The following is a 20,544-nucleotide window of genomic DNA, read 5'->3' as shown; positions in this document are numbered from 1 at the left end:
TTGTTCTCTCTATTTATGGAGGCAGGTGCCTCTGTGGAGGTGTGTGGGCTCAGTCCCTGAGGAGTCTGGGGAGTGGGCTGTGTTTTCTGGAGCTCTGTTGTGTTGTGTTGTGTTGTGTTGTGTTGTGTTGTGTTGTGCTGTGCTGTGTTATGGAGGTGTAAGACAAAGGTCTTTTGATTCAGGTGGAGCCCAACACCAAGCTCTTCCCTGCCGTCTTCGTACAGCCCTCCAGTCAGAACATGCTGCAGCTGGAGCTGGGCAAACTCAAGGTCAGAATCTTCCTCCACCTACATAATCTACTTCATATTGTTTGAGTTCTGTTCCCTTTTTCTTCTGCTTTTGTGGTCCTGCCCTCTTGGGAGTAACCTTTCTATTCCTATTCTCGCTCCCGAACTCTCAATATTAGTTCCTTTGTCCTGCTTTCAATTGAAGTTTTGATTTATACCACTCTCACTCTCTGTCTTTCTCTTTTCTCTCTGTCTTATTACTTGCCCCCTCCATTTCTCTTTTGTATCAGAACATAATGCCAATCTCAGCTGCCATGTTCCGTAGTGAGAGAAAGAACCCGGTTCCTCAGTGCCCCCCCAGGCTGGATGTCCAGATGTTGACACCGGTCATCTGGAGCCGCATGCCTAACCACTTCCTCAACCCAGAGGTGGGGAGGGTGAGCGAGAGGCAGGGCTGGATGGTGGAGTGCATTGAGCCTCTCATCATGATGGCTCTCCACATCCCTGAGGAGAACAGGTCAGAACCATACTGTTTAGTTATGATTAGTTATAATATTATAAAAATAGTTTAGGATCAATGAAATACTTTTTGCAAGTGTTGAGAGACAAATTAAGACTAAATCATCCATCAATTTTGACCATAACATTATTTTCAATCAATCTCTGTTTGTCCTCTCTTCCCCAGGTGTATTGATATACTGGAGCTCTCAGAGCGACTGGACTTGATGAAATTCCACTTTCACACCCTTATGCTCTACTGTGCTGTATGTGCGCTGGGGAACAACCGCGTGGCTCACGCTCTGTGCAGCCATGTTGACGAGTCCCAGCTCTTCTATGCCATAGAGAACACCTACCTGCCAGGCCCCCTCCGCAGTGGCTACTACGACCTGCTCATCAGTATCCACCTGGAGTCTGCCAAGCGAGCACGCCTGGGCACCAACAGAGAATTCATTGTGCCCATGACCCAGGAGACTCTTAGCATCACTCTCTACCCTGACGCAGAGAAGGCCCATGCCCTTCCCGGGGTGGGACTCACCACCTGCTTACGGCCCAAGCTGCATTTCTCTGCCATCAACTTTGTGGGCACAGATCCTGACATGTACACTCTCAGCCCTGTCTTTCCATTGCAAGTAAGGACTCTTATTTGTTTGTTTTTTTCACACATATAATGGTAAAAGCGACATGAAATTCAAAGAAAGTGTAGACATTGTGCAGAGGAGGACAAATGACTCGTAAAATGTTAAATGACTAGATTGGTGTTAAGTTCTGCAAGGTTTTTTAATCCATTGTGATCCATCCCTCCTTTCGCTCCCCTCTCAGGAGCTGAAGACTAAGGCCATTAGCATGTTGACGGAGGCTGTGCTGGATGGCAGCCAGGCCATGCGCGACCCTGTGGGGGGCAGTGTGGAGTTCCACTTTGTGCCCATCCTCAAGCTCATCAGCACCCTCCTCATCATGGGGATCTTCGACGATGAAGACGTCATGCACATTCTCAAGATGATCGACCCCAGCGTCTTTGCTGGAAAAAAGGAGGAAGAAGAGGGAGAGAAGACAGAGAAGGAGGAAACTACCACCAAAGAAGAAGGGGAAGAAGTAAAAGAGAAGGAGGAGGGGGGTGAGGAGCAGGTAGCACATGAGGTAGAACTAAAGGATGAAGGAGTGGGAGATGAGGAAGAGGAGGAACTTAAAGACCTGGAGAAGGAGGAGGGAGTGGAAGAGCATGAGGCGGAGCATGAGGCAGACATTGAGGAGGAGGGAGAGGGGGAAGCTAAAGTGGAAAAAGTGGATGGAGAGAAGGAAGGAGAGGAGAAGGAGGCTGAGGCGATAGAGGAACAGCTGAAAGAGGAGGAAGAGGGTCTGGAGGAAGGATTACTTCAGATGAAGCTGCCTGAGTCTGTCAAACTGCAGGTCAGAGTCTCTCACAGACATGTTATCATGTTGCTGGTTCTAAAAAATATGTAGTGAAAAAAAAAGTAAAAAGGAATGGAATGGAATAAAAAAATAAAAGGTACTATGAGCAGTGTGTTTTTCTCTATTTGTGTATTCACTTTCTCTCTGTTTGTCTTTCCGTCTCTCTCTTTTTCCTCACTCAGATGTGCACACTGCTGCAGTACTTCTGTGACTGTGAGCTGAGACACAGAGTGGAGGGCATCGTGGCTTACTCAGACGAGTTTGTCAACAGTGTTCAGAGCAACCAGCGCATGCGCTACAACGAGCTGATGAGAGCGTTCACCATGAGCGCCGCTGAGACTGCACGAAAGACCCGCGAGTTCCGCTCACCACCCCAGGAACAGGTACAACAACTACTGCACCACCAATATCACCACATCAAATGAATTCAAATCAAACTTTATGGATAGCACATTTCATACAAACATTTGTATTGCAATGCACTATAGAAACAAAGACAATATCAAAAACAAAGAGAATAGCAATTAAGACTAATGAAATATAGATAACTAGCTTTTGACCTGTGGGATGGTACACATGTAAAACTATTTAGTAGGTCTGTACAGGTTCAAGGGGTGAAACTTAAAAGATAGAAAGAGAGCTGCATACTCTTCTACGATGCTAATTATTTATTTAACCAACGTTTCGGCAGCAAGCCAGTCTGTCTTGTTTAAGTTGTCAATACAGAAAAATCATCTTCTAATTCTCAATCATTAATACAAAAATACAACAGTTCCATCAATACAAACATTTCTCAAAATGAAAAATACATTACATGATCATCACAATGATATTCTATAGATGCAACAATCCAGTAAAACCTGTTTATTTGAATTTTGCACAAAAAGACTCTAATAAATGGCTTCAAATCAAAGTCAACATTGAGATCGAGAGGAGCGAGCATTTTGAACTCAAAGCATTTGTCTTCTTTTAGCTCTATGCTCCAACAGTTTGGATTTTAAATCAAACAATTAATAAAAGGGTAAAAGTAGATTCTCAGCTTTACTTCAATGTTTTTTTCTTTCAGATTGGTTTCACATTTTTTAGACATACTCCCCCTATTTCAGGGCTCCAAAAGTATTGGAAAGAATATTTTGTCTGCGACCCATTGATCCCACCAGATGCTCGGTATATTCTCTGGTCATGCTCTGCCAGGCCTATACTGCAGCCATCTTCAGTTGTTTGTTTTGAAGTTCCCTCTTTAGCAAATTAAATTCATGTTCAACTGGATTTCAATGTGAAGAATGACTTGGACAGTCAAGAACCTTCCACTTTTTGTCCCTGAAAAATTCCCTGGTTGCTATGGCAATATGTTTTGGGTAATTGTCTTACTGTATGAGGGAGCGCCTTTGCTTTTTTGCATTTGCTTGTACTCCAGCAGACAAGATGTTTCTGTACACTTCAGAATACATTCTGTTGCTGCCATCAGCAGTAACATCATACATTAAAACAAGTTAGCCAGTTAGCCAGCCCAAACCATAACACCCCCTTCCACCATGTTTCACAGGAGGTGGTATGCTGTAAAATCTTAGGAAGCTCTTTTTTCTCCAAACTTTCCACTTGCAATCACTCTGGTACATGATAATATTCATCTTATCTGTCCGCAAGAACTTTTTTCCAGGCCTCTGCAGGCTTTGTAGGTACTTTTTAGAAAACTGTAACCTGACCATCCTTTTTGAGGATAACTAGTGGTTTGCACCTTGCAGTGAAGCTTCTGTAGTTCAGCTGGTGACACATTTTGGAGATGGTAGTCTCTGACACATTCACGCCTACCTCCTGGAGAGTGTTCCTGATCTGTGAGACAGTTGTTTTGGGGGTTTTCTTAATTATGGTGAGTATTCTTCGGTCATCCACTGTAGAAGTCTTCCTTAGCTTACCAGTCCGTGTGCGTTTGCTGAGCTCACCAGTGGGTTTTTTTTCTTTTTAATGATGTTCCAAGATGTTGATTCTGGCAAGCCTAAGGTTTTGGCTATGTTTCAGTTTTCTTTCAGATTTTTCAGCCCAACAATGGCTTCCTTGACTTTCATTGACACCACTTTGGTCCTCATGTTGACAGATACCAATAGCAGTCTCCAAAGCCTGAAATCAATATTAGACATTGACATATGCCTGCACAAATGATGTGATGACATATCAGAAACACCTGTCAAGCCAATTTCACAATACTACTGGTTCCCTGAAATAGGGGGACAATGTATAAACATGATTGTAATTTCTAAATGGTGAAACCAATCTTAAAAAACAACAACATTGAATTAAAGATGAGAATATATACTTTAACCTCATAGTAATTGTTTGTTTGAGCTAAAAGAAGACAAAATGCTTCCTCTTTCCAATACTTATGGAGGGAGCTGTTTCTCTGATCACCTACTGTAAACCTAAGGCAAACAAAAGAGTTATCCCGGGATTAATCAACAAATAGAAAAACAGTTATAAAAAATGTGTTATATCGACTGACAGTCCCTACTATTTATGTTCTTTCAGGTCATTTTGCTGACCAACTTCAAGCATGGTCCGGAGGAAGAAGAGTGCCCAGTGCCCGAGGAAGTTCGGGACACTTTAACAGACTTCCACAATGACATCTTGCTTCACTGTGGTCAGTCAGTCAGCCTCTTGATTCAGGATTCAAGATTCATTACTTTATTGCCAAATATCTGAGGTTGAAAGGAATGTGATTCAGTGCTGGCTATCTTACTCAGCCTACCCAACACATACATTGCCACAGGTGCTTCAGGATATGGATCTTCTATTCACCTCTCTGTCCATTCCTCTGTTTCAGGTGTGCACATCGAGGAGGAAGAGGAGGAGGAGGAGGTGGACACCTCTCTCAGGGGCCGACTTATCAGTCTGGTGGACAGGGTCAAGAACATACGTAAGAACAAGGAGGAAGAGGAGCCAGAGGAAGAGGAAGAGGTCAAACCCAGTAAGAATCCATTAATGACTGACAGAAAAAGCTTTTTAAACAACTGACACAAGTACAGTATGTACAGCTACCAGATATCTTAATAATACTGTTTTTTTCTACTAAGGCACCCTACAGGAGCTCATCTCCCACACCATGATCCACTGGGCCCAGGAGTCCTTCATCCAGAACCCAGAACTGGTGCGGCTGATGTTCAGTCTGCTGCACAGGCAGTATGATGGTCTGGGTGAGCTGACCCGGGCCCTGCCTAAGGCCTACGCCATCAACGCTGTGTCCGTGCAGGATACCATGGACCTGCTGGAGTGTCTGGGTCAGATCCGCTCGCTGCTTATTGTCCAGATGGGCCCAGAGGAGGAGAGGCTCATGATCCAGAGCATTGGGTCAGTGTGTGTAGCCATCATGAGGGGGAGATAGAGACTAGCTGTAGAACTGAACTGTAGAAATGGTTACTGTACATGATTCATTTGTGTAGTTATCTCATGAAAAACACACTATAAAAGGAACAGTAACCAGGAAGGAAAAACAAGCCACTAGTGTAGTCATATCATTTTTGTTATTCTGTGTCTTTTCTAGGAATATTATGAACAATAAGGTGTTCTACCAGCACCCCAATCTGATGCGAGCCCTGGGCATGCATGAGACTGTCATGGAGGTGATGGTCAATGTGCTTGGTGGAGGTGGAGACTCTAAGGTACTCTTCATGTCAATAACACTTTGTGTGTCTCACTTTTTCAATGTAAGTGAGGCAGATTTTGTACAGTATAATCTTATAATCCCACCCTGTGTGTGTGTGTGTGCGTGCGTGTGTCCAGGAGATTCGATTCCCACAAATGGTGACAAACTGCTGTCGCTTCCTGTGCTACTTCTGTCGTATCAGCCGTCAGAACCAGCGTTCCATGTTTGACCACCTCAGCTATCTGCTGCAGAACAGTGGCATCGGCCTGGGTGAGTAATACTGCAAACAGTATCTTATCATTCACAACTCTCAGAGGCCAGTGGCTCTATGTGTGAGATAAACAAACTGATGCTTTACTGTTCCTGCTACAGGTATGCGTGGCTCTACCCCACTGGATGTGGCTGCAGCCTCCTGCATAGATAACAATGAGCTGGCCTTGGCTCTTCAAGAGCAAGACTTGGAGAAGGTTAGATAGAGAATTAAATGACAGATACATGAATGAAGTAGTACATTTGTCTTCTTCTAACTTTCTCTGTCCCTCCTGTCTTTATTGTGGTGTAGGTGGTGACGTACCTTGCAGGCTGTGGACTGCAGAATTGCCCCATGCTAATCTCCAAGGGCTACCCTGACATTGGCTGGAACCCCGGTGGGGGAGAGAGATATCTTGACTTCCTCCGCTTTGCTGTCTTTGTCAATGGTTAGTTGCTTCCCATAGCTGGAATGGTGTTGTTTTGTTGTACTGTTCTCTTAATTTTTATTGTTACGTGCATTGTATCGCTTGTTTTGTATGAAATGCACTATATACAGTTGATCAATTTTGACTTGATTTGATTTCTAGCAGTAGTGATAACAGTTATACTGTATGCATTCTCTGTATCCTGCTCACAGGTGAGAGTGTGGAGGAGAATGCTAACGTTGTGGTGCGGCTGCTTATCCGTCGGCCCGAGTGCTTTGGCCCCGCCCTGAGAGGAGAGGGGGGGAATGGCCTGCTGGCTGCCATTGAGGAAGCTATCAAGATCTCTGAGGACCCAGCCAGGGATGGGCCCACTGTCAAGAAAGACAGACGCTTCCCTATGTAAGATCTGTGAAAGAAAAGTTTGGTATTTATAATTTAAGAACAAAAAAATATTTATTTTTTCATTAAACTCTTTCATCTTTGTTTGACTAAACAATATTGAAATCTATTCATTGTGGAATATTCACTGTCAAGAACGCTTCATTTTCTCATAAATATGCCTTACTTTCACATGTCTAGCTAAAGAGATGTGTCTGTGCCTCACTGGCAGGTTTGGTGGGGAAGAACAGCAAGAGGAGAACCGTGTCCATCTTGGAAATGCCATCATGTCCTTCTACTCCGCCCTCATCGATCTGCTGGGTCGCTGTGCCCCGGAGATGCATGTGAGTAAAATGGCCTTTCAGGAAATTGATCTCTATAGCTTTCAAGACAGGAGATGCAGAACAGATATGGTTAGTTTGGGAGTAGAGTGTTTTAGAAGTATCTTGCTCATATGATCCTTGAACACTTTCTAACAGCTGATCCAAGCAGGTAAAGGAGAAGCTCTGAGGATCAGGGCCATCCTCAGGTCCCTGGTGCCCATAGAGGACCTGGTTGGAGTTATCAGCCTGTCTGTCCAGATCCCTGCCTATGGTAAAGGTAAGGCATGGACGGACAGAGGCAATTGGGACAGTTTGGTCAGACATTATCTCTGAATTCATTTTTTGCTATTTATTCTTTAATTCAAGACAGATTTTTTCATCTGTCTTGATCTCCCACTCTCTCTGTTTCTGTCCAGATGGTCACACTATTGAGCCCAAGATGTCAGCCAGTTTCGTGCCGGACCACAAGGCATCCATGGTGCTGTTCCTGGACAGAGTCTACGGCATCGACAACCAGGACTTCATGCTCCATGTTTTGGAGGTGGGCTTCCTGCCAGACATGAGGGCTGCAGCCTCCCTCGACACGGTGAGTTTCACATAGGGAGTAATGGAGATACATGGGCACTGGGTGATCTCTTGTCTTTTGATGTTCAGTATAGATGCTAAAGATACCGTACACTCCATTTAGCTAAATTATCATCATGGACCTATGTGGTCAATTGGGTGTCATTCGCCGGTCTGTAATATATCATATCTTCATTATCGTTTTGCAAAGAAAGATTGATTGCAGCCTTACAGTGATCTGTCTCCATCTGTCCGCCTGTAGGTGACTTTCAGCACCACTGAGATGGCCCTGGCTCTGAACCGTTACCTGTGTTCAGCTGTGCTGCCTCTGCTTACTAAGTGTGCCCCTCTGTTCCCGGGCACGGACCACCGCGCCATCATGATTGACTCCATGCTCCACACCATCTACCGGCTGTCACGCGGTCGTGCCCTCACCAAGGCCCAGAGGGATGTCATCGAGGAGTGCCTCATGTCCCTCGTCAAGTCAGTTACACCCCCAACCCACTACTGATCAGTGAATAGTCATCCTGAAACTTTGACTTTACCCTCTTGAATTTGAATAAAAAGCTATTGGACAGCCAAACTTGGGTAGAATGAATCTAATGTTGATGATTTACTATTGTATTTAATTATTTAAACTTTCTTAGGTACCTTCGACCCTCCATGCTGCAGCATCTGCTCAGGAGGCTAGTATTTGATGTGCCTATTCTCAACGAGTATGCCAAGATGCCTCTAAAGGTTTGACTAAACAATATTAAAATCTGCTCACAGAGATTGTGGAATGTTCACTCTCAAAATAGCTGATTTTCTCACAACTGTGTCTTTATACGGCATTCCATATTCATTTATATTTATTCTGCTATCTACCTCATGCTACTGTTAATACATATATACTGCTAGACTGCATTACCCATACAGCTCATATGCTGCTACACTGTTCATACTGTGACTATTTATTCTGCTATAATGCTACTGTTACTCATATACTGCTATACTGCACTGCTATACTATACTGCACTACTACTGATCATATATTGCACTACCTGTAAATACTGTTCATTGCACTTTCTGCTATTTTGCACTTCTGGTTAGACGCTAACTGCATTTCGTTGTCTCTGTACTTGTACTCTGCACAATGACAATAAAGTTGAATCTAATCTAATCTAATCTTATGTAGTTATCATTCCAGGGGACATTTTTTCTTTCTTCTTTTCTGATACTTTCAGCTGTTGACCAACCACTACGAGCGGTGCTGGAAGTACTACTGCTTGCCCAATGGCTGGGCCAACTTTGGGGTTTCCTCAGAGGAGGAGCTGCATCTCACACGCAAACTCTTCTGGGGGATCTTTGAGTCTCTGGCACACAAGGTGAGAGTTTGATACCCCTCTACCCCTACATAACACTCCTGCCTGAAGTGCTAGATGGGCGGGGTCTGCACTTTTTGGACTATTTAATTTGTTCCATTGTATCAGGCAAACTTTAAATATGAATTTAAATATTTGAAATTATTTCAAATACAATTTGAACCCTGGTCCGCTATACTGATGCTGGAATTGTAACATGAAGGGCACTTCCCATGTTTGTCCCCCCCCCCTCTCTCTCCCTAACCCTCTTTCCATTCTAGAAATTTGATGCAGAGCTGTTCAAGATTGCCATGCCATGCATCTGTGCCATATCAGGAGCCATCCCTCCTGACTATGTGGATGCCAGCTTCTCCTCCAACACAGAGAAGAAGGCCTCAGTTGACGCTGAGGGAAACTTTGACCCCAAACCTGTGGAAACTACCAAGTGAGAGGGTTGGGTGGGAAAAGATTGTGATGTCTTGGTATCATTTAATTATGTCAAATGCAGATTCTCAGATAATGAAGATATAATTATACATAGTATATACATATTGAATGAATAGCTTTGTGGTTTTGGACTATTTCATGTACTCTTTTGCAGCACTATCATCCCAGAGAGGCTGGACACCTTCATTAACAAGTATGCAGAGCACACACATGACAAGTGGGCCTTTGAAAAGGTTTGTCACGTCTCTAAATGCTCCTCATCCCCACCCAATTCACCATCAAAAGACATGCGAACTATTCAGGTGAATAGTGTTATTTAATTATATTGATGCTCACCACCATATCTGCTTTCAGATTCAGAATAACTGGACATTTGGAGAAGTGTTGGATGAGAATGCCAAGACCCACCCCATGCTCCGGCCATACAAGACTTTCTCTGAGAAGGTATGCAGCTTTCAGAGCAAACTCATAGAACAAACTCATCATCATCATCACTTCATATTACTGACATACCTCTCACCATTCCTCCTTTTTATTGGCTTGCATATCATATAACACATATAATTGTGTATGTCAGTATGGAGGTTCACTGTTAGCTCCCCTCCCTGTCACTGTGTGCCTCAGGATAAGGAGATCTATCGCTGGCCCATTAAAGAGTCCATCAAGGCCATGCTGGCATGGGAGTGGACCTTGGAGAAGGCCAGAGATGGGGAGACAGAGAAAGTGGAGAAGAAGGCCACCACACGCAAGATCTCCCAAACTGCTCAGGTACAGGGGGAGGAGGAGGGGGAGAGAAAGATCTGATCTATTAGATCATCTGTAGGTCTCTGTAATGCAGACTTTGATACACATACAGTTCCTTTGTGCTGTGTGTTTCCCCAGGCCACCTATGACCCCAGCCATGGCTACAGCCCTCAACCAGTGGACATTATTGCAATGGCCCTTTCTAGAGAGTTACAGGTAAAGAACACTGTGAATGCAATAGTGGATATGTGGGCAGGTCTACACACCTTAGGGCAGTGTACTGCAGGAAATTTGTTTTATTCTCTCCTTCCAGTCTATGGCTGAACAGTTGGCTGAGAACTACCATAACACCTGGGGTAGGAAGAAGAAGATGGAGCTGCAGGGTAAAGGTGAGGCAGCAGTCCCCCTTTTTAAAAAACAAAAAAATAAAAAACATAATCCCTAAAGGCTTTTGCAAATAATTTCTATAATTTTGAATGGTCTGATCTCTGGTCTGGTCTCTTCTGGATTTGCAAATTGAATCTGTGCTTTGCTGCTCAGGGGGTGGAAGCCATCCCCTGCTTGTGCCCTACGACACCCTGACGGCTAAGGAGAAGGCCCGGGATAGAGAGAAGGCCCAAGACCTGCTCAAGTTCCTACAGCTAAATGGATATGCTGTCACCAGGTACAGTACACAGTATCGCCCTCTGCTAAACACTTCTCTAGTGACCCACATGGAGCAGGGTGGGGCCCATGCTCTAACTCCCTCCATGTTCTCCCTCTCCTTCCATCTCCTCCTTTCTCTCCTCTCATCATTCTTCAGAGGGCTGAAAGACATGGAGCAGGATATCTCCTCTATTGAGAAGCGCTTTGCCTATGGCTTCCTCCAGAAGCTGCTCAAGTGGATGGACATTGCCCAGGAGTTCATTGCCCATCTTGGTACTGTAGGGGATTTAAAATAAACTACTGACAGGGAGAGAAGAGCCATATACTATGAGATGTAGCTTCCTAATGACTGTGCCTCTTTCTCCCTGCAGAGGCTGTGGTTAGCAGTGGTAGAGTGGAGAAGTCCCCACATGAACAGGAGATCAAGTTCTTTGCCAAGGTAAGATATGAGCAGCTGATATGAGCAGTCTATCCTCTCTCCAGAATGGTTGCTGGCTGCCTTCCTTGAAGATATCACTGATGGGTCAATCCATGTCTAATCAACAAGCCACGACACCCACCATCTCAGGTTGTTCTGAAATGGTTTCTGTAGTTAGAAACAGAAGTATTCCAGCATCTGGTTAAAAGAGATTAGGCAGAAATTATAACAGAAATAGAGAAACTAACAGGACAAGTGGATACAGATGAAAACTGTACTATAGAAGAACATAACAACTTAGAAAACAAACAAAAAGAACTGGAGAAATGTATTCAAGAAAGATCATGTATAGCATATTACAAAAACAAAGCGAATTGGATGGAAAATTGTGAAAAATGTACACACTTTTTCTTCAACCTTCAATACAGAAATGTGACCAAAAAGAATATACAAAAAGAATAATATAATATATTATTCTGTGTATCACCAAATGATATTCTGAAAGAGGAAGCGCATTATTTTAAGCATATGTTTTCTTTTCAGTCTCCTCCATCTACACTCAGTGATGATTATTGCAATGACTTATTTCCTTAAGATAATGTTAAATTATTATCAGTACAAACAAATATGTGTGAAGGTCAAATTACAGAAGATTAACTTCTTAAGGCAATTGAACATTTTCAGATCGGAAAAACCCTTGGTCTTGATGGCATACCAGTAGTATATCAAACTTTTATTGCTTGCAAGTTTTAACTATTCGTATAGAAATGGCAAACCATCCGATACACAACAAGAGGGTCTGATCTCACTAATTACTTGAAATAATAGAACATTATGAAACATCGGAGAAACCAAGGCTGGTTTTCATAGCAGATTTCAAAAAGGCTTTTGATGAAGTTTTATTTATTCATAATTTATTTATAAATGCCTTGACATCTTTAATTTTTGAGAATATTTTAGAAAATGGGTTAAAGTTATGTATAGCAACCACAGGTTTAAAATAATGGATAATGGATACTTCTCAGAGAGTATTGAACCATCAAGAGGTGTTAAACAATGTTGTCCATCACCATATTTGTTTGTTATGACCATCTAAATACTAGCAACTAAAATCAGATCCAATAATATGATCAAAGGGTTAGATATTCAGGGCTTGAACACAGAAGTGTCAATGTATACGGAAAATTACAAAAACTTGCCATGAAATTGGAAGAGGAAAATTAGAAAAGGAGAAGGTAAGGATTTAGTTTGTCTTCCTCATATTAAAAATCACAAATGGCTGAAAAATATTAGTATAAATAGACCTGGTATACCAGTTTCATTTAAGATCAAAAACACTGACTGGTGTGCCATACAGGACACAAGATAACTGGGAACAGATATTTTATGTTTCTGTCCCCATGGCATCAGGTTTATGAATCAATATATAAAACTACATACAACATACATACAAACAATTGACTCATCACTTCACTTTTTTCAATTTAAATTGCTGTATTAAATGACTGGTACCAAAAGAATGCTCACAATTTGGAACACTGAACAATGCCAGTATGCAGATTTTGTAGTGAGGAAACTGAAGCAGTAGTAGATTATCGGTTTTGGTATTGGCCTCAGGTCAAGTCTGACTTGCAGGAATGTCTGGCAAAAAACAATATTCATCTAAAAATAACCTTACAAAAAGCACTATTGGGTGACTTAGTAACTGTTGGACGATCAATAATCAATATAATTATACTCTTAGCAAAAATATGATATAAATCGACATTTTTGCTTTAGATCTGTGCAAGATCTACGAATTGAACGTTTCAGTAACTCCGTGAGACATCACAGCACAATGAAAAATATATGGCACAAGGAAATGGTCGTCTATTTAGAGAGGCGGGATGTGCGAAGAGCAGCTGAGGGGTGAAATTTTAAATAAATCTCAACTATATCAGTTATAATTATCAATATTAAATTAAAAATATCTTAGCATGTACACCGAAAATCATATAAAATATACCATAATGAACTGAAATTACCATGTGAAAAATATAATAATGTGTACAAAAATGAAATAAATAAATAGATAAATATAGATAAATATAATAAAGTACCTGTTTGATAAAATGTATATGTAAAAACTGTAAAAACAAATAAAACAAACAAAGAACCTAGATCTGATGAGGCTGGGCCAAGAACATTTATTTTGTAGAAATATAGTTTCATCCCTGATAAATAAATAAGATAATTGATTGTACAAAGCTCCAAGCTGCAGCTTCATGTTACTTAACACCTATAGAGATCTGATATTTCATACTGGCCGATAATATCTTCTAAAGGTGATATTTGGAGGGTTCATGGGTGACTTTTGACCATTGTTTTGGATTCCTCATGACTCAATCATTATCAGGTAGGACCAAATCGGATTTGGGCTTTGAATACTATTGAATATTACAGTGCCCTGCATAAGTAATGGGACAGTAAGCATTTTTTTCAGGTGTGTAAATCACAAAACAACTGTGACACAGATCAGGAACACTCTCCAGGAGGTAGGCGTGAATGTGTCAGAGACTACTATTCGCAGAATATGTCATCAGCTGAACTACAGAGGCTTTGCTGCAAGGTGCAAACCATTACGTCCATTCCTCACCAGAGAAGCAGCACTTTTGGTCCAAACACTTGTGATCTCTCACCTAGACTACTGCAACGCACTCTTGGCAGGTATCCCCGCCTCCACCGTCAGGCCTCTACAGCTCATCCAGAATGCTGCCGCCCGTCTGGTGTTCAATCTCCCCAAATTCTCCCATGTCACTCCCCTCCTCTGCACCCTTCACTGGCTCCCAGTAGCAGCTCGCATCAGATTCAAGACCCTGGTGCTCACCTACCGGGCGGCAAAGGGAACAATCTCTCCCTACTTGCAAGCAATGGTCAGCCCCCAAACCCCTGCCTGATCACTCCGCTCTTCCACCTCAGCTGGCCGCCTGGCACAGCCGCCTCTACGTGGATGCAGCAGCCGCACTACTCGGTCATGGCTTTTCACTGTCCTGGCGCCCCGCTTGTGGAATGAGCTTCCCACTGTTGTCATGACTGCAGAGTCACTACCAATCTTCCGCCGTAGATTGAAGACCCTTCTCTTCAGGCTACATCTTAACGGTCCCTCCTAAAGACCTCTTCACCCCCACTACCCCCCTGTACAAGTTTCTCTCCTGTTAGTAAAAAAAAGAAATAAATACATTTCTTCTTCTAGCATTGTGACTTCCTATGGCCCCTGGTCTGAACATTGATTACTTTATCTTATGATGACTGATGGATAGATGATTCATTTGCTATATTAAGTCGCTTTGGATAAAGGCATCGGCTAAATGCCATAAGTGGAAATGGAAATGAGTTATTCTCTAAAAGGATGGGCAGGTTACATGTTACATATTATCATGTACCAGAGTGATTGCAAGAGGAAAGTTTGGAGAAGAAAGTATCTGCCCAAGATTTACATCATACCACCTTATCTGTGAAAAATGGTGGAGGGGGTGTTATGTTTTGGGCATGTATAGCTGCCACTATTGTTGGCCAACTTGTCTTCATTGATGATCTAACTGCTGATGGCAGCAGTAGAATACAGTTAGGTCCGGAAATATTTGGACAGTGACACAATTTAAATAATTCTGGCTCTGTACGCCACCACAATGGATTTGAAATGAAACAATCGAGATGCAATTGAAGTGCAGACTTTCATCTTTAATTCAAGGGGTTGAACAAAAATATTGTATGAAACGTTTAGGAATTGCAACCATTTTTATACACAGTCCCCCATTTTCAGGGGTTCAAATGTAATTGGACAAATTAACATAATCATAAATAAAATGTTCATTTTTAATACTTTGTCGAGAATCCTTTGCAGGCAATGACTGCCTGAAGTCTGGAACCCATGGACATCACCAAATGCTGGGTTTCCTCCTTTGTGATGCTTTGCCAGGCCTTTATTGCAGCTGTCTACAGTTGTTGTTTGTTCGTGGGTCTTTCTGCTTTTAGTTTTGTCTTCAGCAAGTGAAATGCATGCTCGATCACGTTGAGATCAGGTGATTGACTCGGCCATTGCAGAATATTCCACTTCTTTGTCTTAAAAAACTCCTGGGTTGCTTTTGCAGTATGTTTTGGGTCATTGTCCAACTGTACTGTGAAGCGCCATCCAATCATCTTTGCTGAATTTGGCTGAATCTGAGCAGACAGTATATCCCTAAACACTTCAGAATTCATCCGGCTGCTTCTGTCTTCTGTCACATCATCAATAAACACTAGTGACCCAGTGCCATTGGAAGCCATGCATGCCCATGCCATCACACTGCCTCCACCGTGTTTTATAGATGATGTGGTATGCTTCGGATCATGAGCAGTTCCAAGCCTTCTCCATACTTTTTTCTTCCCTTCATTCTGGTACAGGTTGATCTTAGTTTAATCTGTCCAAAGAATGCTGTTCCAGAACTGCAGAACTGGGCTGGCTTTTTTAGATGTTTTTTGGCAAAGTCTAATCTGGCCGTTATTTTTATTTATTTTAATCTGGCCGTTATTTTTTTCTCAGAATGTACCAAACTGTTGATTTGGCCACTCCTAATGTTGCCGCTATGTCTCTGATGGATTTCTTTGTTTTTGCAGCCTAAGGATGGCCTGTTTCACTTGCATTGAGAGCTCCTTTGACCGCATGTTGTGCGTTCACAGCAACAGCTTCCAAATGCAAATGCCACACTTGAAATCAACTTAGACCTTTTACCTGCTTAATTGATAAAGAAATAACAAAGGAATAACCCACACCTGTCCATGAAACAGCTTTTGAGTCAATTGTCCAATTACTTTTGGTGCCTTGAAAAAGAGGTGGCTACATATAAAAGAGCTGTAATTCCTAAACCCTTCCTCCATTTTTGGATGTTAATACCCTGAAATTAACTGTAACTTGAATATGTTTTGGTAAACAGCTAAAACTTTGTGTCAGAGTCCAAATATATATGGACCTAACTGTATATTCTGAAGTGTATGGAAACATCTCTGCTCAAGTACAAGCAAATGCCTCCAAATCCATTGGATGGTGCTTCATCATACAGTAAGACAATGACCCAAAACGGCCAAAAAGTGGAAAGTTACTGACTGGTCAAGTTAATCTTCTGATTTAAATCCAATTGAACATGCATTTCATTTCCTGATGATATGATTTTAGGCAAAAATACCTAAAAACAAACAGTAACAGAAGATGGCTGCAGTACATGCCTGGCAGAGCTTCACCAGAGATGATACCCAGTGTCTGGTAGGGTCAATGGGTAGCAGATTTCATGCAGTTATTGCATGCAAAGGATTGTCGACCAAATACCAAAAATTAGTGCTTAATTTGGACATTATAAGAGTCTGTGACGTTACTTTTGGTGTCCTGAAATAGGGGGACTATGTATAAAAAGTGTTGTCATTTCTACAAAATAATGATGCAGGAATACTTATTGTATCTGTTTCTAACTACAGAAACCGTTTCAGAACTATCTGAGATGGTGGGTGTCGGAATTCTCTTTTGTGCTTTGATTTGACATGGAATGACCCTGATCGTACATGACTTGATAGGTGAAAGCAATGCAATGAAATTGGACCAATCCAATCATGTTAGGTCAGTCAATACCAAGAACGGAGGAAGAATGCATTTCTAATATTGGGGAGTAATGGTTGTCTCTCTGGATCTGTGTTACAGATTCTGCTACCACTTGTTAACCAGTATTTCAAGAACCACTGCCTCTACTTCCTCTCTACTCCTGCTAAAGTGTTGGGCAGTGGGGGCCATTCATCCAACAAGGAGAAGGAGATGATTGCGAGGTTAGTTGCAAGGCAGACTTTTGAGAACAATTCCAAACAACTCATGATTGATTTTTACTTACTTTAGAACAGTATTTAAACTCTATCACAAACCTTTGGCAAAATACTTTGCTTGTGATAGTTTCTGTTTGCAACCCTACATATATCCAGTACCTCTGTGTATCTCCATCTCTCCCCTACTCTCTTACGGAATCTCTTTAATTTGCTTGACCATTTATTTTGACTTTTTCCTTTCTTTTCCATCTTTCCTGCCCTACCTTCCACCCATCCTGCCCCTGTCCTCCCCTTCTCCTCTTCTCTCCCCCTCCTTCAGTATCTTCTGTAAGTTGGCTGCACTGGTGAGACACAGAGTTTCTCTCTTTGGTAAGGAACCTGCATGGTGGTCTAATGCTTCACCCTCCTGTTACCATCTCTCTCTTTCTTTCTTACCATTTCATCATAATCAGTTATTGACTCATTAATGCACCCTCATCCCTCTATCCCTCTACTGTCACTCCCTCTTACTCCCCCCTCCCTCTCTAACCCCCTTCTCTCTCTTTAGCTCTGCTTCTGCTATGCTTAGTTGTTTTAGCTTCCTTACCCTGGTCTTTTTATAGTTTTTAGCCCTCAATATCTGGTTTATAGAGTGGTAGTGTAAGTATTTGTATGAGTGTTACATCTCCACAGGTTTCCAACAGGTAACCTCCATGTAGCCTGGCTGGCTTGACGCAGTGTCTGCTTAACCTGCGTCCTCTTCATTCACCGACATTTGTCTCTTTTAGTTGTCCCCCACAATGACATTGGGGAAGGGAATGGATTGGTCTCTGTCAGTTGGTATATCACACACTTCTGTCTGTTTACATGTCATGCTTTATCTCCGATACCACTGGCCAATTTTTGACAAAACTGGGTGAATGATGCGTCTTGCCATCGAGATTGTTTAGGAGTTTCGAGGTGACGCCGATTCTTCTCATAATGGTGCGGCTAAAGTGATAGGTTGTTATAATTAAAAAAGTAATAATAGGAGAGTGCAAAGAGGAGAATGCACCTCACCTTTTGGCCAATTGACTGTTTTCAAATAATACTGTCAAATCCTTGGAAATTAATCAAATAAGCACTACAAGATCCAGAAACTTCCAACCTATTCAAATCTGTGGACTGCCTTCAAGTAAATGCAAAGTTGTAATGTAAATGCAAATGCAAGACTGACAATTAATCAAATAAGCACTACATGTTCTGGTAACTTTTCAGTATAGTTAAAGTTAAATAGTTTAACTTAAATTGTTATCTGGATTACATTGCCTTTATAGAGAAAAATTATTGCCATAAATGAACCCTGTTGTAATATTTTTTGCATAACATTTTCTAACATTTAGTACCACACTGTTTGCTTGTTTGCCATGTGAGTATTCACCCCAGCAGTATTCAGAGTGTATGTTGGTTTCATTGCCTTAGTTAACACTTTCCAAGATTCAGACTTGACAGACTCTACACAGATGTCAGTGAAACTGCAGCTCTGATAACAGTGTGTGTTTGTGTTTGTTTACAGGAACAGATGCTGGTGCAGTGGTTAACTGTCTGCATATCCTATCACGATCACTGGATGCCAGGTAACAGACAATCATATATGATTCATTGTTATTTGTAAAAGTGCATTTATTCAAACAAACATTGTATGGTAAAACAAATACATTTTCATCTCTTTTACTCATTCTTCTTCTCTCTCAGAACAGTGATGAAGTCTGGCCCTGAGATTGTAAAGGCAGGACTGCGACAGTTCTTTGAGAGTGCTGCAGACGACATTGAGAAGATGGTAGAGAACCTCAAATTGGGCAAGGTGTCCAGTCGGAACCAGGTGAGAACAGTCTTTTTCTTCACCCTTCCAATAGTCCTTTATGGTTCCTCATAGTCAATGTGTTTCCTGTGTCTGTGTGCAGGTGAAGGGTGTGTCTCAGAATATCAACTACACCACCATCGCCCTGCTGCCTGTCCTCACCTCCCTGTTTGACCACATCGCGCAGCACCAGTTTGGGGATGATGTCATCTGTGAGTGTGCCTCAGCTCTCAGTGTCTATGGTCTATGGTCTGCACATGGCATTAAGTACACTATAGTGGGAGCTCTTTGAGTACTTATTTTTGCTGAGAGAATTGCTAAGACACTGTTTTGAAATCCCGCTCTCTGATTCCCAGTGGATGACCTGCAAATATCCTGCTACCGCATCATGTGCAGTATCTACTCCTTGGGCACTGTGAAGACCCCACATGCAGAGAAGTGAGTAGATATAGACAGTTCTCTGTGCTGGCTGGGGTGTCTGTATTGTGTGTGTGGTTTGTTAAAATGATGATGATAATGCATGCGTGGGACAGGAGGTGATGGTATTGTCTGTCCCATGCAGGCAGAGGCCAGCTCTGGGAGAGTGTTTGGCCCATTTAGCTGCTGCCATGCCTGTGGCCTACCTGGAACCTGTCCTCAATGAGTTTAACGCATACTCAGTCTACACCACCAAGACCCCCCGCGAGAGAGCCAGTGAGTCACACATCTATTCTCTTACTCATCTAGTAACGTGGATTAATATTGATATTGGAATAATATAGAATTGATAATATTGATATTGGAAAAAATATTTCTTCTATTAATGTTTCCCCGCCCCAGTTCTAGGCCTTCCTAACCAAGTGGAGGAGTTGTGTACTGACATCCCAGAGCTGGAAGTGCTAATGAAGGAGATCGGGGACCTGGCAGAATCGGGGGCTCGTTACACTGAGATGCCCCACGTGATTGAGATCACCCTGCCCATGCTATGTAATTACCTGCCTCGTTGGTGGGAGAGAGGCTTAGAGAACTTCCCTGAGCAGGAGGGCCAGCTCTGCACGGACGTCACCTCCGAACAGCTCAACCAGCTGCTGGGCAGCATCATGAAGATCGTGGTCAACAACCTGGGCATTGACGAGGCTTCCTGGATGAAGAGACTGGCAGGTTGCTGTTGTTTTAAGAATGAGATAGTTTTAAGTCAGATGGTTATGTGATTGATTGTGGACTGTAATGAGATTGAATGATAGAGGAGAGAATTGACCTTTGAACCTGTGTGTCCTTGTGGCTAGTGTTTGCCCAGCCTATTGTGAGCAGAGCCAAGCCTGAGATGCTCAAGTCCCACTTCATCCCCACCATGGAGAAGCTGAAGAAGCGGTCAGGGAAGGTGGTGGCTGAGGAGGACCATCTGCGTCTGGAAGGGAAGACTGAGGTGGACAGTGAGGAGGGCACTATCAGAGATGAGTTTGCTGTGCTCTGTCGGGATCTGTATGCCCTCTATCCCCTGCTCATTCGCTATGTTGACAACAACAGGTAAAATTGTTGTAAAACTCTGTCTATCCAGCCACACACATACATACTCAGTGGCAAGTGACTCAGACTGTTTCAGTGGCAG

The 20,544-nt window shown here is 42.5% G+C and overlaps 1 protein-coding gene across 1 annotated transcript in view; it reads left to right on the top strand.

Annotated features, from left to right (window-relative positions):
- The window catches only part of ryr1b (ryanodine receptor 1b (skeletal)), a gene marked incomplete at its 5' end in the record, with an annotated part of 88,100 nt that overhangs the window by 39,084 nt on the left and 28,472 nt on the right, over positions 1 to 20,544 (top strand). The window contains 37 exons of the mRNA XM_083695879.1: positions 183 to 269; positions 518 to 744; positions 913 to 1,357; positions 1,548 to 2,135; positions 2,321 to 2,521; positions 4,662 to 4,773; positions 4,957 to 5,100; positions 5,207 to 5,480; positions 5,674 to 5,791; positions 5,913 to 6,045; positions 6,148 to 6,242; positions 6,338 to 6,473; positions 6,665 to 6,851; positions 7,063 to 7,174; positions 7,310 to 7,430; positions 7,570 to 7,739; positions 7,980 to 8,200; positions 8,365 to 8,455; positions 8,944 to 9,084; positions 9,342 to 9,505; positions 9,662 to 9,740; positions 9,862 to 9,951; positions 10,132 to 10,275; positions 10,390 to 10,467; positions 10,565 to 10,640; positions 10,792 to 10,915; positions 11,054 to 11,169; positions 11,268 to 11,335; positions 17,022 to 17,143; positions 17,457 to 17,506; positions 18,672 to 18,732; positions 18,851 to 18,977; positions 19,060 to 19,168; positions 19,313 to 19,394; positions 19,519 to 19,649; positions 19,776 to 20,096; positions 20,222 to 20,462. Coding sequence (XP_083552005.1) covers positions 183 to 269; positions 518 to 744; positions 913 to 1,357; positions 1,548 to 2,135; positions 2,321 to 2,521; positions 4,662 to 4,773; positions 4,957 to 5,100; positions 5,207 to 5,480; positions 5,674 to 5,791; positions 5,913 to 6,045; positions 6,148 to 6,242; positions 6,338 to 6,473; positions 6,665 to 6,851; positions 7,063 to 7,174; positions 7,310 to 7,430; positions 7,570 to 7,739; positions 7,980 to 8,200; positions 8,365 to 8,455; positions 8,944 to 9,084; positions 9,342 to 9,505; positions 9,662 to 9,740; positions 9,862 to 9,951; positions 10,132 to 10,275; positions 10,390 to 10,467; positions 10,565 to 10,640; positions 10,792 to 10,915; positions 11,054 to 11,169; positions 11,268 to 11,335; positions 17,022 to 17,143; positions 17,457 to 17,506; positions 18,672 to 18,732; positions 18,851 to 18,977; positions 19,060 to 19,168; positions 19,313 to 19,394; positions 19,519 to 19,649; positions 19,776 to 20,096; positions 20,222 to 20,462 — 5,786 coding nt within the window. The remainder of the gene's footprint in view (positions 1 to 182; positions 270 to 517; positions 745 to 912; positions 1,358 to 1,547; positions 2,136 to 2,320; positions 2,522 to 4,661; positions 4,774 to 4,956; positions 5,101 to 5,206; positions 5,481 to 5,673; positions 5,792 to 5,912; positions 6,046 to 6,147; positions 6,243 to 6,337; positions 6,474 to 6,664; positions 6,852 to 7,062; positions 7,175 to 7,309; positions 7,431 to 7,569; positions 7,740 to 7,979; positions 8,201 to 8,364; positions 8,456 to 8,943; positions 9,085 to 9,341; positions 9,506 to 9,661; positions 9,741 to 9,861; positions 9,952 to 10,131; positions 10,276 to 10,389; positions 10,468 to 10,564; positions 10,641 to 10,791; positions 10,916 to 11,053; positions 11,170 to 11,267; positions 11,336 to 17,021; positions 17,144 to 17,456; positions 17,507 to 18,671; positions 18,733 to 18,850; positions 18,978 to 19,059; positions 19,169 to 19,312; positions 19,395 to 19,518; positions 19,650 to 19,775; positions 20,097 to 20,221; positions 20,463 to 20,544) is intronic.

Source organism: Argentina silus, assembly GCF_951799395.1.
Source record: "Argentina silus genome assembly, chromosome: X".
Taxonomy (NCBI): domain Eukaryota; kingdom Metazoa; phylum Chordata; class Actinopteri; order Argentiniformes; family Argentinidae; genus Argentina; species Argentina silus.
Note: the sequence above shows the minus strand (reverse complement) of the source record. Positions and strands in the feature narration are given on the sequence as shown.